Genomic DNA, 16,571 nt, shown 5'->3' on the forward strand with positions numbered 1-16,571 from the left:
GCTGGTTCTGCTCCCCAGATTTCCCCTCACCACTAAGGAGTGCAGGGCTCAAGGTGCAGATGATGAAAACGCTAGCACTCAGATACACTCACAGCAGGCAGGCAGCCTGGAGCTGGCAGCAAGAGCAGCCCTGGCTGGCCACGTGGTAACTGAGTTGACCTAGGATCTGGGGGGCTAGCTTAGCCGTTGCAGGGTAAGGAGATTTCCCAACAGAATTCGATACCCTGGGGAGTGACTTTGAAGAGGGAAAGGGCCAGGCTTAAGGCTATTTCATCCAGGTACCCAGAGGCCAGTTCTCAAGGGAATCCTGCATGCAGGTTTGGGACTCAGGAGCTCACCCCACAGCCAGTCCTTCACTTTCAGTGGCTGGTTCCAGACGCCTTCAAAAATGGCTTCTCCCCACTCACAACGCTCCCACGGGCAGGCACCTCACTTCCTGTTGGTCAGGCTAGCTCTTCTTCCAGGGCTTTTACTTATCAGTGGTTTGACTCTAACTCTCCACACCCTCTTACCCCCACTTTCTCTCAGGCATTGCTCCTCCTTTCAACCTGTGTACAGGTGGCCATCTAGGCAGCCTCCTATGTGCTCCCCTACGCCCTGAACCAACAGGGGCCTTTATTGCTTGAAACAGTCTCTTTTCCTCTTGGTTGCCCAGCAGACTCTGACACCCCTCTCCTTGGTCCCCCTGCCTACCAGGGACAGTGCCTCCCCCTGAGTTACAAGGACACAGAGACCCAGGAAGCAAGGAAGCTCCCAGCGGTTTCATATAGTCATTCTGTGCTTCTTGCAGCTGGGCAGCCAGACCTTCCTGTGGATTTAAACTGACGGTTTCAGCGTGACTGCAGACCAAAGTACTCAGTGGGAATTGCAGCAGCAGCAGATGGTTTTGCATCCTGCTGAGGCAATCAGAGAAATTCAGTCAGCACAAAGGAAGAAGAAGAGCCGGACATGAGCTGAACAGAACAGCAAAATAGACAAAGATACTGGATTTTTACTACCAACAGTCTAATTAGAGTTTTTCTGGTTTGATTTCTCTTACAATTCAGATACACACCACCTAGTGACGCAGAAAGGAATTACTGCTACAAAGGAAGAACAGAACATTTCTTTGTGCCTTTTGCTGCTCATTTCCAAGATTAAAAAAAAAGACCATTAAAAACAGTTTTTAAAAAGACAAGCATACAATCCCCTGATGTGTTTGCAAAACAAACATTGCAGCATCATGCTGGCTGGCAGATAGTCAGAAAATGAAAGTGACTAGAAAATGATCTGGTTATTTTCATTTTCCAGGGAGGGGGAATTGCAACCTGAAACTCTCCTTCCATCATAAACAGTGAGATGAAAATACAATTAAAAAAATTCTTTTAGTTTTAATCATCTAAGGTGTTGTTTTTAAAATGGGGAGAAAACATTTTAAAGTGCTTTGTTTTTTAGCCCAACAGTGTTTTTGCAGATAGCTTTCTGCAGTTACCATGTCTCTTTAGAGCCCATAGAAGTGTGATATGTTAACTAAGGGTACATCTACAATACAGCCACTACAAAGGCACAGTGTGGTTTCAGACCATCTCAGGGCACCACTGACATGATTTTTGTGCACAACAGATTCAAGAAAAGTGTAGAGAACAACACCAGCCATTGTTTATGGCATTTGTTAACCAACAAAGGCCTTTGATTCCATCAATTGTGAAGTGTTATAGAAGGTGCTGTTTAGGTTTGGTTGTCCACTGAAATTCATTAGTGTTCTCAGGCTACTTCATGATGGAATGATGGCTACCATCCTCTGTAATGGGTTAGAGATGGACCTGTTCACCATCCATACTGATGTTAAGGAGAGCTGTGTTCTTGCCCCAACCCTTTTCCCCAGCTATTTTGCTGTAATCTTGACTCTTATTTGTGACCGACTTTCCTCTGGAATTGAGATTGAGTATCACGTGGATGGCCAGCTTTTCAATCTGTGGCATCTTCATTCTAAAACTAAGGTCACCAGGCCTGTTATTACTGACCTTCATTATGCTGATGTCCGTTCTACTCGTGTGCACACTGGGGCTGACTTGCAGTCCCCCCTAGATCTCTTCTCAGGTGCCTATCATAATGTAGGACTCTCCCTCAACATTAGGAAGACTAAAGTGCTCCACCAGCCTGGCCAAGCACAATTTGCCCCCCGTCTCCCACAAATTGTCATCAGCAGGGAGCCTCTGGAAAACATTGAGCATTTCCGTTACCTTGGTAGCCTCTTCTCCTAGACATGTGGAGATAGAACATAGGATCCGTTGTGCCAGTGCATCCTTCAGAAAGTTGCTCTGTCGTGTCTTTATTGACCGAGAACTGTGCATGGAAACTAAGATCCTGGTCTACAATGCAGTAGTCACCACACTCTTCTTTATGAGTGCAAGACATGGGTGACATATCGAACCCATCTTAAGTGTCTAGAATGGTATCAACAGCGCTGCGTTAGGAAGATTCTCCGTATCAGATGGGAAAACCATTGCACCAATGCCAGCATTCTCTCTGCAGCTAACATCACCAGTGTTGAGGTGAATATTATGAAACATCAGCTTCGCTGGACAGGTCATTGAGTGCAGGTGACTGATACTTGTCTTCCAAAGCAAGTCCTCTTTTCTCAACTTTCATGGTAAGAGAACCTGTGGGGGACAGAGGAAACGCTATAAGGATACACTGAAAGTATACCTTAAGAAGGGAGGCATTGACCCCACGAATTGGGAAGAGCTGGCTGGCAACGGACTGCAATGGCGTCACATCACACATGAAGCCTCAGTCCATTTAGAAGAGGATCGCCTTGTTCACGAGGCTGAGAAATGGCAGAGGAGGAAGGAAATCATCCGGCCAGCGGTTGTTCTCTCTCCGAGCAACTGCCTGTCACGTGGAAAAATCTGTAGAGCTTGAATTGGACTTCTCAGCTATCTTAAGTCTCATCAATGACTTTTCCCCTAGCAGACATCATCCTAGCAGTTGTTCTCTCTCCGAGCAACTGCCTGTCACGTGGAAAAATCTGTAGAGCTTGAATTGGACTTCTCAGCTATCTTAAGTCTCATCAATGACTTTTCCCCTAGCAGACATCATCCTCATATTGAGAGATAGCTGACGACAATGGCACGCCTATGGGGCTGCAGTTTTGCCACTGTGGTTTGGACATTTCCTATATTGACAGAAGGTTTCTTTCCATCGATTGTAGGTAATTCATCTCTCTTCGAGGCCATAGCTAGGTTGACAGAAGGATTCTTCTGTCAACTAACCTCATCTATATCAGGGGTTAGGTCGACCAAATTATGGTGCTTAGGGTGTGAAATTTTTCACAGCCCTGAGGGACATAGCTAAGTCGACCTAAGTTTTTAGGCTTAGACAAGGCCTTAGTCAAATCACAGGTAAATGTGGCTAATTTTGAAGACAAACTTCTAGTTGAATGAATATACTATAACTGAAATTCAGTATCAAAGTACTATAAGCAAAATCATCAAAGAAATACAATTGTATCCAATAGTACATTGTATATATAGCAATATTATTTACTCAAGGATTGCATTTCTTTTGCATATCAGTTATGTAGCACCTGATCTAGCATATGCTTTCCTTGAAGCATGACAGTAAAGTGATAAACATGACAAAGGCATGACTGGTAATCTATCCCCTCTACCTGCTTACTACATATTCTCCAGTGCTTAGTCCATGTTGTTGTCCACCAAGTACAATTCAAGCAACCTTTATGGAGTTTCATTTTCCTACATGTTAATCCTACTACCCTTAATGCTCCTTTACAATGTGGAGAGCATTCATGCCTTCTTATCATAAAATGATATAATTTTTATGCCTTAAATAAAATTACATAGGTTGTCAGGGAAACTTGCCACCAAGTCTATTTATATTCATGTATTGTAATGTACTTTTACCACAAAGAATGATAGAATTAGGACTCCAGAAGAGTTTGATTCTTTATGTTATGGTTCTGTTAAAATAGTCAAAAAAGCATTTAAATCAGGGCATTTTGTTTACAGAACAATACTATGTTTTCTTCCAAAGTCAAGAGGCCTGGCCCCATATTCCTTATTCAGGCAAAATTCCCTTACATTTATTGTTGTTCCAGTGCCTCCCACTCCTTTATACTTTGATACCAGTGGTACAGGTGGGTATGGGTTTCAGTTTGTAGCTTATTACAGTACATCCACCTTCAGTGCTAGATAGAGAGAATTTGGTTTCTATGGGCTTGCTCCTCCAAGTCATTGAGCATTCTGGCCTTGATCCAGCAAAGCACTTAAGCATATGCTTAACTTTGAACATGGGAGTATTGCTGAGTAGGTTCAAATGTAAGTACCTTGCTGAATCGGGGCCAGAGTGCTCAGCACCTTACAGGATAGAATCTTATATGAATTTCAGATTTGAGGAGAAAGAAACACGTCATATAATCTGAAATTCACATACTGGGATTTAGCTGTATTACTAATAAATAACAGAAGTAGTGCACATGTTGCTGTTATACAAAACCCAGGCATGAGCTACTAATGCTTGTTTTGGTGAATCCATTCATAGAAAAAGGCCAACAGCATTAATGTTACTAAGAAATAAAGGTAGACGAGTCAAAGCTCCAAGGTGATTTATGGATCCAAACTTCCTGCAAATTGAGGCGGTTTGGAGCAGATGTTATGCTTCAGGACCATGCCACCGAAGAAGAGAGGGAGCCATGGTGAAAATAATCCAGCCTATGCTGTTGCATTTTGGAATTATGATTGTGCATACAGTAGAGGGAGGAAATACATCTAGGATGGGATGGAAATTCATTTATATGATTTGTCTGGCTATAGCCTGATTTTCAGCCCAGCATTTCTGGGCTGAGGACTGTTTCCACTACAGAGAACCATTCAGTTAATATTAAAGCTCTGATTTATCAAATATCAATATTAGAAGATTCAGTCACAGAAATCCACCAGCAGGAATCCTATACTCAGCTAAAACTCCAGCATGGCCTATTGTCTCAATCTAAAGCAAAGACAAGCAAAACACGCCTGATTCACCACTGCTTTGAAAGTTGTGTAATCAGTGGCACCTGTGCAAAGTGAGTGCAGCATACTAACACATCAGAATAGTAGCTAGTTTTTACATTCACTTTTCATGCATGTAAATAACAATGCAAGGTGCAAAGCTGTAGAGAATTGTATCCGGTAATGTGCTGTTAAATAGCTGGTTCATTTCAGTGGTAGGCAAAGTGATTATTGTGGGCCCAGTCCTGCAAGGGGCTAAGTACCTAGGGCCCTATCCACTGAAGTCAACAGTAATCTTTCTATTTCTTTCTGTGAGTGTTGGCTCAAACCTTACTGCAGACTACTGAGTGTCCTGAACTCCTGCTAAAGTCAATGTATTTGTAAAGCTCTTTTGGCACCATTGGGATGAATGGCACCAAATCAATCCAAACTATACAGATTCTTTTCTGAGACTGTCTCTGTCCTTTAAGGTTTGGATGTCTAGTAACATTTGGCTTCAGGGGCAAAATCTTTGCAGGCTCAGATCTTTCAGAAAATATTATAGGAAAGCACTAAAATATAAGTTGTGTGTAATGTGCGAAATATCAATCAGGGCAACGGGGGAAAATACCTCTAACTTTTAAAAATAATTAGCATCAAATATAGTTTTGGCAAGTGGAAAATATGTACTGAGAAAATATTTACGTGCCAAATTAAAATAGTCAGTGCTACGTGTTAGCCTTCTCATGTCAAGTCAGCACAGAATTTACATGTGCATGGCCAGATTTCATTGAAATCAGAGGAGTTACTCTGGATCTATCCTTGGTATAACTGAGATCAGAATCCATCCATGCAGTTTTCAGTTGAATTGTAATGTTACAGTGGAACTGACTTATAGAGCTGTTTTATCTCCCTACTTTGTATTTTATATTTTGAACATTTTTCCATCTTTATTGTCCCATTTGTCCATTCGCTAATAGTATTAGTGGAACTGTGAGCACTGACACTCAAATGGCTCCTCCGTGGGGCTTCCACTTGCAGTGAGTGTGGAGAGAAGATCTATTTTAATAGTCAACAGAGTGGAAACCATAGGGGCCATGCTGAGTCTAGCTTGGCGAATTGCTGTGCTCTCTGCTACCACTCATTTCCGGTGTGTTTACATGGCCAATTTTTAAAGGAAAGTGCTGCTGTAAAAGAAAGCAGGGCAACAGAGAGACATGGTATGAGTTATGTGGCTTTCCACAGCAATATGGACACTATATTTCAGGGAACTAATGCCTTAGCTACACTTGTATAAGTTCCTGCTGTGAAGAACAGCATAAAAAGCAGTTGTAATATTGTATCAATTATCTTCCAGAGCAATTATGCTGAAGGCCAAATTCTCCTCTGCTTTTAGGTAAACCGTGAATCCATTGGATTTGCTTTGACCTAGCTCCAGACTATGCAGGTTGTGTGTGTCGACTGATAGCAGCAACACTACTCTGGGGCGACACTCACAGAAAAATACCTTTTTCTCCTTTAATGAGAAAAACTGCACTGATGCAAAACGTACAAGCCCCTTTCTCATTAAAGAGAAAGAAGTCTTTTTAATACAACGTCACCGATTGTAAAGGTTTGTAAAGGCAATGGGATTATCCTGCTTCCTTTGAAGGCAAAGGGAGTTTTGCTGTTGATGTCAATCAGAGCTGGATCAGGACTTACATCTGGGTCAGAGGTTCTGTTATACATGTTCATTTTTAACGATAAATAACTTCAGTTTTTTTCTCCAAATGAACATTTGCCGTTTTCACTCTCTGGGTTGGCTTTTGCTCCCATTGCAATCATCAGAAGTGCCATCAATGGGTCATGTCTAGGGTTCTCAGCCTACCAAATAGTTTCATTCTCTCTTACTTTCTTTCTTAGCTTGATTCGTTTAGCTCTGAACAAGTACATGTGAATTTTACTGTCTTCAAGTGAATATTTTCCTCTTTGATTAAAAAAAAAGAAAAGAGGAACTTCTATTTTTAATTTGAAAAAACTGGGATATTTAATATCGAACGATGACTTTTCTTGGAGCATATGGATTTTCATTTTGCTTAACAATATGTCTGTGCTTCTATTTATACAATAAATTTGAATAGCTTCAAAGGAGGTTTCGCTGCTTGTTATGTCAATAACAAGGCTTATTTTATAAACTCCTGAGGAATGTATTTACATACCAGCCCAATGATTGCAAAGAAGCTGTTAGGGCCCATTAGGTCAACACTATGCATCCTCAAAGTCAGTATGTACTTCTCCATGTCTGTAAATGTCTATAAATATCTGTTTACATGCTTGAAGGCTGGGGCTGTACACTCTTACCCCTAAGGGCTATATTAGCTTTCCCACCATTGCTAATAATAATAATACCTAACTCTTATGTAGCACTTTTCATTAGTAGATCTCAAAGTGCTTTACAAAGCTAGCTGCTGTGCTGATCCAAACCTAGGAGATGCTAAGGGAAAGCTCAATGTAGACAAGGCTTAAAGGAATGTCAGTCCTGCAGGGTTCTCAGTTTATTGCAGGGGTTCTCAAACTTTTTTTTCCGGGACCCCCTTTGAAAATATTTCAGGCTGTGATGACACCCTCCCCTAAAAATGACACCCCTCCCATGCCATGCCACCCTTACTTCTGCGCTGCTGCTGGGGGTGGCTCTGCCTTCAAAGCACCCGGCCAGCAGCTGCTGCTCTCCGGCCGCCCAGCTCTGAAGGGGTCTGGCTGTCAGCCGTGCACAGGGCTGACAGTTGCAGCCACGGCATGCGCGGGGGCTGACAACTCATGACTCTCCCCCCCAAAATAACCTCGCGATACCTTGAGGGGTCCCGACCTCCAGTTTGAAAACCCCTGGTTTAATGCATAATGGAACGAAGCATCTAGGCATAGTGAAATGATACAGAGTTGGCCATTGTACTGAGTTTTCACTTGCCTTGGTTTATTTCACATTAACATGGTTCTCTCTCTTTCCGTTTAAGCATTTCTAATGCGCCCATGAGCATGGTGTCTAGGCATCACATGCAGTAGTTTGATTAGCTGATCCCTGTAAGGTAATAATGGTATTTTTGGTCTCAGGGAGCAGAAAGGAAAATCCGTGATGAAGAGAGGAAGCAGAACAGGAAGAAAGGGAAAGGCCAAGCATCACAAGCCCCATGCAATAATTGTGAGTAAGAAAAGGCCAGTCCAGATTGCACTAAGTCATGCTTCTTATGCCTTCTGTCATAATAACACTGCTCTGTGATCCCTGTCAGCAGCTGAAGGGAAATTGTCTGCTCTCCCTCTGCAAAAAAAGAGTGATATCACCTACTTCAAAACAATGCCTGACCTGGATTCCCAGCCAGTTCTCTTCATACCAGATATTCACTTTGGAAACCTACAAAGGACTGGACAGGTAGGAAACAACAACGAGACGCACAGGTGTCTGATAGGTGTCCAGCTGCATGTGCTGTAAGACACGCTTCACAGACTCAAAGCAGGGTTTTTGGTGGCAGGGCTTTGGGGTTTTTTTAATTTAACGTTGCTCCCGAGTAGCCCTGTGGTACAGGAACACAAGGGAGACCTCAGAAGAGAAAGAAAACATTGTTCACAGTTCTGTAGGGGAAGGAAGGAATTAATTCAATATATCTAGATGTTTTAAGGTGACTATGAAGGGAACAAATAATTAAGACTTTCAGAATAGGAAGTTGGCATGTGATTGAGAGAAACAATTTTTTCTTGTCTGTGCTGACTGACTTTAGAGAGAGAAGGAGGGTGAAGTAGTATCTTTTATTGAACCAACTTCTGCTGGTGAAGGAGACAAGCTTTTGGGCTTACACAGAGCTCTTCTTTAGGTCTAGGAAAGTTACTCAGTGTCACAGCTAAATCCGAGATGGAACAGATTGTTTAGCACAGGCCCACTGACAGGGAGTGGGAGGCAAAGGGGGCAATTGCCCAGGGGCCCAGCGATTTTAAAAGGGCCTGGGCCATGGGCAGCTGGTGAAGCTTCCCCTCGGGAAGGCTAGCTCCCCATCCTGCATCTTCCACCTGTGACCCGCCCCAGGCCCTGTCCCCGTCCCCTCCCCGCCACAGCATCCCCCCCAACTCGACCTCGCCACTCACTGTGTCCCTTGTTCCCCCCCTCTCTACTCAGCCCTCTCCTCTCTTCCACATCCCCCATTCCTCAATCAGCCTCCCTACTGCCATGTTCCTCCTTCCCGTTCAGCCCCCCCACCATTGCTTGCCATGTATGTCCCTTCTCTCCTCCCCAGCTCAGCCCCCCACGGCTCCTCATTGCATCCCTCCTCCCTCCCTGCTCAGACCCCCCATCCAAGAGAGGAGGGGACTGAGCGGAGTGGGGAGGGATGTGGGGGAGAGGCCTGGGGGCAGGGCCTGGGGTGGAGCAGGGTGGAGCATGGTCGGGGCCGCTGGTGGAAGAGGTTGGACGGAGAGCTAGCCTCCCAAGTGAAAGTTTCACCCGCTGCCCATGGTCATAAACCTCAGCCATCTCTTTCTGGGGGGGATAGGGGGGATGGGGGACATTAACTCTTCTGCCCTGGGGCCCAGAATTGCTGTTGACAGGTCTGTTAACACACACTGTAAGAGACTTTAAGAGCTAATATGCCCCTTTGTGGTAGAAGAGACACCGATTCCCAGGATGAATGACAAATATAATCCAGCATTAACTCCATGTCAGTCTGTCAAGTTTTTGCAGTCCTTAAAAGTAGTCACAAGGAACAAGCTCCCCAAACTCCATTACATATTTAAGATGCCTGTTATCTTGGTATCTGTATTTCCTTAGAATAGTCTTGCGCTCATGTAGATTGTGATAATGAAACTCTGGAGATCGAGAGTAGTGCTCACAATCATGACTTCTAGTGGTCCCAATCATGATTTACCTTTTTTTTTCTTTAAGTCCCATGAATTAACTACAACAGAGTGTTTGCTGGCTTGAGTTGTTAGACCCACTCCTTTAGCTCCTTGGGAAAGCTGCACACCTGAATTCTAGTTCCATCAGTGGCTGTTTCCTAAACATGAATATATTAACTGTGTACTGCTTAGTGGATGGAGCTAAAGCTTTGATTTGTGTGTGTGTGTATATATATATATATATATATATATATATATATATATGACAAAGTATTGAAAGTAATAGGGACTGCCAAATCTGTATATAGATATATGCATATCTTACTAGAAATGTAAAAGGAACAAAGGCTAAAGTGACACTGAGTATGAGTTTGTCATTAATTTTTAAAGCAGCCAGCCTTACAGAAGAGATTACCAAAAGCACAAAAGACCTTAGACATCATGATCATAGCTGCCAATAAAATTATTCCCCAGCAATCTAAAGACTCCCACTTTTATGTCAGCACCTTCTATCCATGTGACTTTTAAATGTGAATGTGTATTTGCACTAAAATGTAAAAAGATAGAATTATTCCTTACTATATGGAATGTAAATCATTTTCCAAATTAAAATGGGACATATCACATTCTTTCTCACTGCACGCTCATAATTAATATTTATCCCTGTGCTATACTGTTGTATACCAGGGTTTTCTGAGTATCCTAATGTTTTTCTCTTAGCTTTTCCATGTTTTGTATTTTACAAAACCTCCTATTTCTTGGTTCCAAAATGTTTTATTATAACAATACTTTGGAGTCACACATCACCTTTCATCTAATGATCTTATACTACTTTACAGATATTCAAGGGCGGCAGATATAATAGGCTGGGGGACGCTAAGCCTCCCCAAAGAGCTGCCACCGGAACCTCCCGGTCCACCTCTCTGCCTTGCCCATACTCTACTGCATACCCCACTCTTCCCTGGCCCTGCTCCCATTCGGGCCCCCTCTTCTGAGGCTCCCTCCTGTATGAGCAAGGCAAAGTCTGCTAGCCCTGGCCAGATCCCTGCAGCCCAGTGCATCTCCAGGGCTGGCTGAGCCTGTGGGAAACCACATGGCTCCAGGGCCCTCCTCACCAGGCCCCCCAGCCTCTTGCTGGCCTTACACCTGGACCTGGTGGATCCAGACCTGTGGGGTGCCCCAGGCAGCGCTCACCAAGTCCCCTCAGCTGTGGGATCGCATGTGGGCTATGGGCCCGGGGCAGGTGCTCCATGGTGACACCCCCCAGCCAAGGGGGCTGGGAGCAGTGGCTGTGAACCAGGGGAAGGACCCAGCGGCAGCCTACGGACCCTCAGCTCACCTGGTGGCAGCACCCCCACAGCCAGTCCCTAGCAGATCTGACAGCATGCTCTGTCGGCCCCTCAACCAGACTGTTGAGGATTCTTGTCAAAATGCATTGAGGTACCGCTATTGTGGCATGCTCAATAGCAGTTGTTCTGATCCATATTTTCTTCAGGTCACCATTAAAAACATAGACAATTGTTTTATACAAGGGAAAACATTTAACAGCTGCAAAATTGCAAACTGTGTTTCTTCTCTTTTTTTTTTTTTTTTTTTGAGTTTTTTTACACAGTGGGAATCTGCTGTAGCAATAAACTTGTTCTTTTTCCACCCCTACAGATTTACTATAACACAGAGGATGAGAGAGAAGGGTAAGACATTTATTGCTTCACAAATTTTGCAGCCAGTAGTCCAAACCTTTGAAAATCAGGCACGCAACCACAAAGTCAAATAAACCTGAACCTTTTTTTCCTTCCAGTTCTGTGTTCATAACTTGTGAAGTTGATAGGGCAAAGCTTTTTTATTTTGACTACTGTTTTCCTCTACATGGGCTGGCTTCTTTTTATATCTGTTTACTTTTACTGTCTATAATAAAATAGAGCATTAAGCAGCAAGGGTCAACATCGGATCAATACAACATGTTGGATCATAACATAAAATAATTTTACATTTGTATTAATGCCTTTCACCTTAAGGAACCACAAGCCACTTTAAAAACTATCGTATAGGAATTGCATATAGAAACTATCTGTGTAGGAATGCAGGAAGCTCTTGGGTGGAACGCAGAAACCTTTTAACTGTGCAGAGCAACATGTGATACAACTAGACGAAGTGACAAATAGCATATCCAGTACAAATGCAGAAGGATTTTAAGTTGGCTGAATATAGTTAGGTCAGCATGTTGGGGCCGACTCCCCTACTCTTAAAAGCACAATGGATTTTTTAATGGTACCAAGTGCCCCAGTCTCTTTTGACATATCCTGAAGATTGTAGCTCCAATCCCCCCTATCAGCATGCAGAGACATTAGCTTATTATCAGCGTAAAGGAAGAATGCCATCTATTTAACCACCACCACCACCATTTCCTGCAGCATCTTTCGTTTCTCTAGTGGTCTCCCAACCAAGGACTAACCAGGACTGACTGACTAAGCCTGCTTAGATCTGGTGAGATCACAGACAGACATATAAAGTTTGCCAATTGTAATCGCAACCCCTTCCCATTCTACAATTTTGCCAATTGTAATCGCAACCCCTTCCCATTCTACAAATTACAAATTCTCTGCATTAACTTCATGTTCTTCCTTTCCTTCTCTATCTTCTTTACAAAGAAGATCATGGTGTTGCCTTTTAAACAAGTGCAAAGAATAGCATTTTGAATACTATTGAGCTCAGCCATATAAACCATAGGATATTATTGGCCAAGAGAAGCAAAATCCTACGTTCAGATTGATTGCATTTCTCTTTCTGTCTATCTGTTTGGATATAATGCAATAATGCTTCTGATAACACATCCAACCACATCTGTAATTGTCTACAGATCAAAGAATTGGTTGATGACAGCCTTTAATACCTTCCAGCATAACAATACCCCTGTCTCATCTCTGCCTATCCTCCCAACAGAGTTTCACTGTTGACACCCTGGATGATTATTTCCCAGACAGAAAGAAAAGGAATAAAAATGTGGGGAGAGGAGAGGAGAGATGGGAGGTACACAGAATCCAGGCTGGGAAGGAGAATGGAGAATGTTGCATGGGAGTAAGGGGGGAATGGGGTGCACAGAATCCCTGGAGGGGGGAAATGAAAGGAAAGTGGGGGGCACACCCTGGCATGGGGGAGGGGGAAGAATGTTTTAGACACTCCCTGAAATAAAGGCGGATGGGAGAGTGACTGTATAGTGACATCAGCAGATGAGTCCAGGTTTACCCCCTAACTTAATTCTTTCTTTTTTCATGCTCCTTCTGCATATGTTTAAATAGATATTGGCCTTTATAATTTGTATTTAACATCGGGAAGCATATTTACCTATCATAGTCATTCTGGGCAATTCAAGAGGCTTGGATAATGTAGAGAGGCATCAGAATCTAAATCCTTGCAATTCTTGCTCTATCGTTCCTTGAGAAACTAGTGGGAGTTTTGCCTGAGTATGAAGTGAGATATAAAGTGTCCCTGTTGTCTCCTATCTTGTTGAGAGGACAATATTACAACAAAAGGGCTGTTTTATTATTTTCTAGTAGCAGCATCCTGGTTAAAAGGATGTTCCGACCTGTGGAGGAGGAGTTTGGCCCATCGCCTTTGAAACAAATGAAAGAAGAAGGACTGAAAAGAGGTAACAATTAATTCTTAGGAAAATAAATGCACTGGACCTCATTCTCCATTCATGCAGTCTAGGGTGCATCAGAAGTTACTCAAATGAAAGTCAGTGAAGTTACAATGGTGTAAAAATAGGGTAAGTGACAGGAGAATCAGGCCCACTGTCATCATACCAACTATTATATAAAGAGACTTCTTAGAAATGCTACAGATAATTATAGGCACTTGTCCGCATGCTAGCTGAAGAAGGAATAGACAAATGTGATTGTATAAAATATAAACTGTCGAAACAGTTCCCAACCCTTGAAACAAACTTTGAGGTTCAAAAAAGTTCCCCTGACAAATTCTTCACTATTTGTTTTTCATTTTCATTCATCTTGGCATTTCCTTGTTCTGATTACAGCCACAAGGAAAAGGACCACAATACACTGGGTCAGATACAGAGATCCAAACTCCTGCTCACTTCATTGGGAGATTAGGCTGAGCAAAAACTTAGTAAGGACTAAGGAATGAGTCCAATGAGAGAGCTGCCTTTATGAGGCTTTCAGTCTAATGTTGTTGAAGATTCCAGAGGTTTGAATAATTCAGATGAATCAAATGTACACATGTTTTGAGATTGTGTGTGTGTGTGTGTGTCCGTCCTTCCTTGACAATACTAAGACAACAAAATACAGAGATGTGCTACACATAGGTGTCTTTTACAGGAATGTCTCTCCACATACTTAGATCTCTGATCTTTCTTTGTTGGCCGTGGTGATGATGTACATGGAATCTGTGAAGGGTACAAGATGTACCAGGTGGATGCCATTGTCTGTTTGGAATTAATGAGCAGAAACATTTTTAAAAATCTAAATGAAAATGTGAGATAAGCCCCAGCCAAAGACCCAGATCTGACCAACCTAAAGCCTTGTCCAGTGCAGATTTGGGGTATTGGCTCCATCCACTGAAAGCAGAGGGGACAGCTGCAAGGGCTGGTTGTGAAACCCTTTTCTCCTCACCCAGTGTGCCCAACAAAGAATTCCCAGCTAAAAGCATGGTGAACTGGCAGGAGAGAGATGCTTCTTTTGATTCCTTCCATCGAGTGATTAATTTATAATATGGTTCAGGAAGATCACACGGGTATGCACATAGGAGCCATTATTGCAAAGGTCAAAGATACCTGTGTAATTCAAGTGTTCTGTCATTTGATGTTTTAATAGTATTCAGGATTCCCAAGCTATTTCAGGGTGAAGAATTCAGAACATAAATCATTTTAATGGTGACAAAATGTGAACTAATTAAACCCAGTGGAGGCACCAGATCAGTGCATCCTCCAGCTGCCCTATTCACAGCCCCTCCCATGCAGTGCTACCCAAAGGCTTTACTTTGCTAGTCCCAAACCAGGCCTCTTCCATCTTTCCCTCCTGCTCTGGCACACTTTCTGCAACCTGGGACCTTGTGTCTGGGGTTGTGCTGGTGGACCTGGAGCGTGGCCCTGGGCTGAATCTACCCCTTAGGTAATATTGTCTTATCCACTATATCAATAGGCCATTGGATAACAAAATTTTCTGCCCTATTTTAGCAGACTCAGCCATAGTAGAACTTCCATCCCCAATATTGTTTGTTCTGTTGCAGCCCAACTGATCAGGTGGTGGGTGCCAGTGTATATGTGGGGCTATTGCAGTATGTTCCCAAGACAGTGTAATCCAAGATTTGGCCATTGATACAGCCAGCGAGATAAATATCATGCAGTGCTATCTAAATGCACCCCAGGCAGAGGGTAAGAACAAAGCCTATGCACCAAAGGAGTCCCACTTAAATCCTCAAATTCATGTTGAATAGTGGAATTTAAGTAGTGCAGAGTTTGTGATGCCTACTGCACAGGGCTGAATTTGGATTCCAATACTGTCTGCTAAGAACAAAAACAGTTAACAGTACATTCAAAGAGCAGTAATATAAAAGGCATTCCCAAGCCATGAAAAAATCCATGCTCATCTTTGAATGATCTGGTTTCGTCCCAATGAGCTGTCAGGGGGGTTATATATGCCCTCTGCAGAAATGCAAAGTATGTTAATCAGCTGCTGAGACCAGTTAGTTGTTTGGCCAGGCATGTGGCCCTTTCCTGTTTAGATTTCTCACAATTTTCAAATCTCTTTCCCATTCAGATTTAACTGGGACTCTCCCCTTAATTGTAGATCTAGCTTCTATCTGACAGAGCAAGGAATACTTCCAGTCTCAGATTCTCCACCCTGAAGTATGCCATGTCTTCCTAGCTTTTGTCTCTCGAAAATCATTCTAAATTACTCTAAAATAGTTTGAATTTGTAAGTATTAGGGTCATGCGAGCTGTTCACATGGAACAAAAAACCCACCCTAAAGTCTTGTCTACACTGTAAATTTGCACTGATACCAAACCCAAGTGTAGATATGGAAATTCATAGTAATATGTACTGGTGGAATTCACGCCCTATTTGAAGCTGGGGTAAGATCTACCAGCCCAAAACATGTCTTTACTTGCATATACCACGTCTGCTTCTTCATTGCATAAATCACATCTCCCTTCAGTGGCTGGTCCCCAAAGAGACTAGTAGCTACTCCTTTAGCTCAAGGGGTAGAGGATGGTGCTGGGGCTCTGAAGATCTGGGGTTCAACCACTGCTGATGACCCATGCAAGAGGCCTTTTATTGTTGTACATGATGAAATATCTGGATTCTCAGTTTCCATTTTATTGTTTTTAAAAGCTGGTTTAGTTAATCAACGCAGTCAGAAAATATCCCTAAAAGAGGTTTCGTAGTTGAAAACCATGATAATCTGTCAATTATCCATAATCCGCAACACAACACATTGCACTAATTTTCACACTGTGGTTGCTTGCATCATACCATGGCAAGTTTGAAGGCTGAAAGGCATGAGGCTAAGATTTTCAAAGAGACTGCCTGAAGTTAGGATCCTAAATTCCTATTTTTTCTTATGTGTTATCTCCATTATTGGAGCTTTGCGACCATGTTAGCCCATTCTGGACAATCCTCTGCTAATCTCTTTGTGGACGATCGGTCCTTTTGACCCATCCAGGATTCCATGTCGTCAGTCCAAGATCTTCTTTGCCTGCCTCATGTTCTTCTGCTACCAACTTTCC

The 16,571-nt window shown here is 42.9% G+C and overlaps 1 protein-coding gene across 2 annotated transcripts in view; it reads left to right on the top strand.

Annotated features, from left to right (window-relative positions):
* The window catches only part of GRHL2 (grainyhead like transcription factor 2), a 100,406-nt gene that overhangs the window by 67,385 nt on the left and 16,450 nt on the right, over nucleotides 1-16,571 (top strand). Inside the window, exons 10-13 of one of the 2 annotated variants that reach the window (XM_067537328.1) lie at nucleotides 8,058-8,145; nucleotides 8,234-8,373; nucleotides 11,487-11,518; nucleotides 13,379-13,473. In XM_067537328.1, the coding sequence (XP_067393429.1) occupies nucleotides 8,058-8,145; nucleotides 8,234-8,373; nucleotides 11,487-11,518; nucleotides 13,379-13,473 (355 nt within the window). The remainder of the gene's footprint in view (nucleotides 1-8,057; nucleotides 8,146-8,233; nucleotides 8,374-11,486; nucleotides 11,519-13,378; nucleotides 13,474-16,571) is intronic. The other variant, XM_067537329.1, reaches the window with a different exon arrangement.

This window comes from Emydura macquarii, unplaced genomic scaffold (genome assembly GCF_026122565.2).
Source record: "Emydura macquarii macquarii isolate MOO-44397 ecotype Brisbane River unplaced genomic scaffold, CSIRO-AGI_Emac_v2 contig_383, whole genome shotgun sequence".
Lineage (NCBI taxonomy): Eukaryota > Metazoa > Chordata > Testudines > Chelidae > Emydura > Emydura macquarii.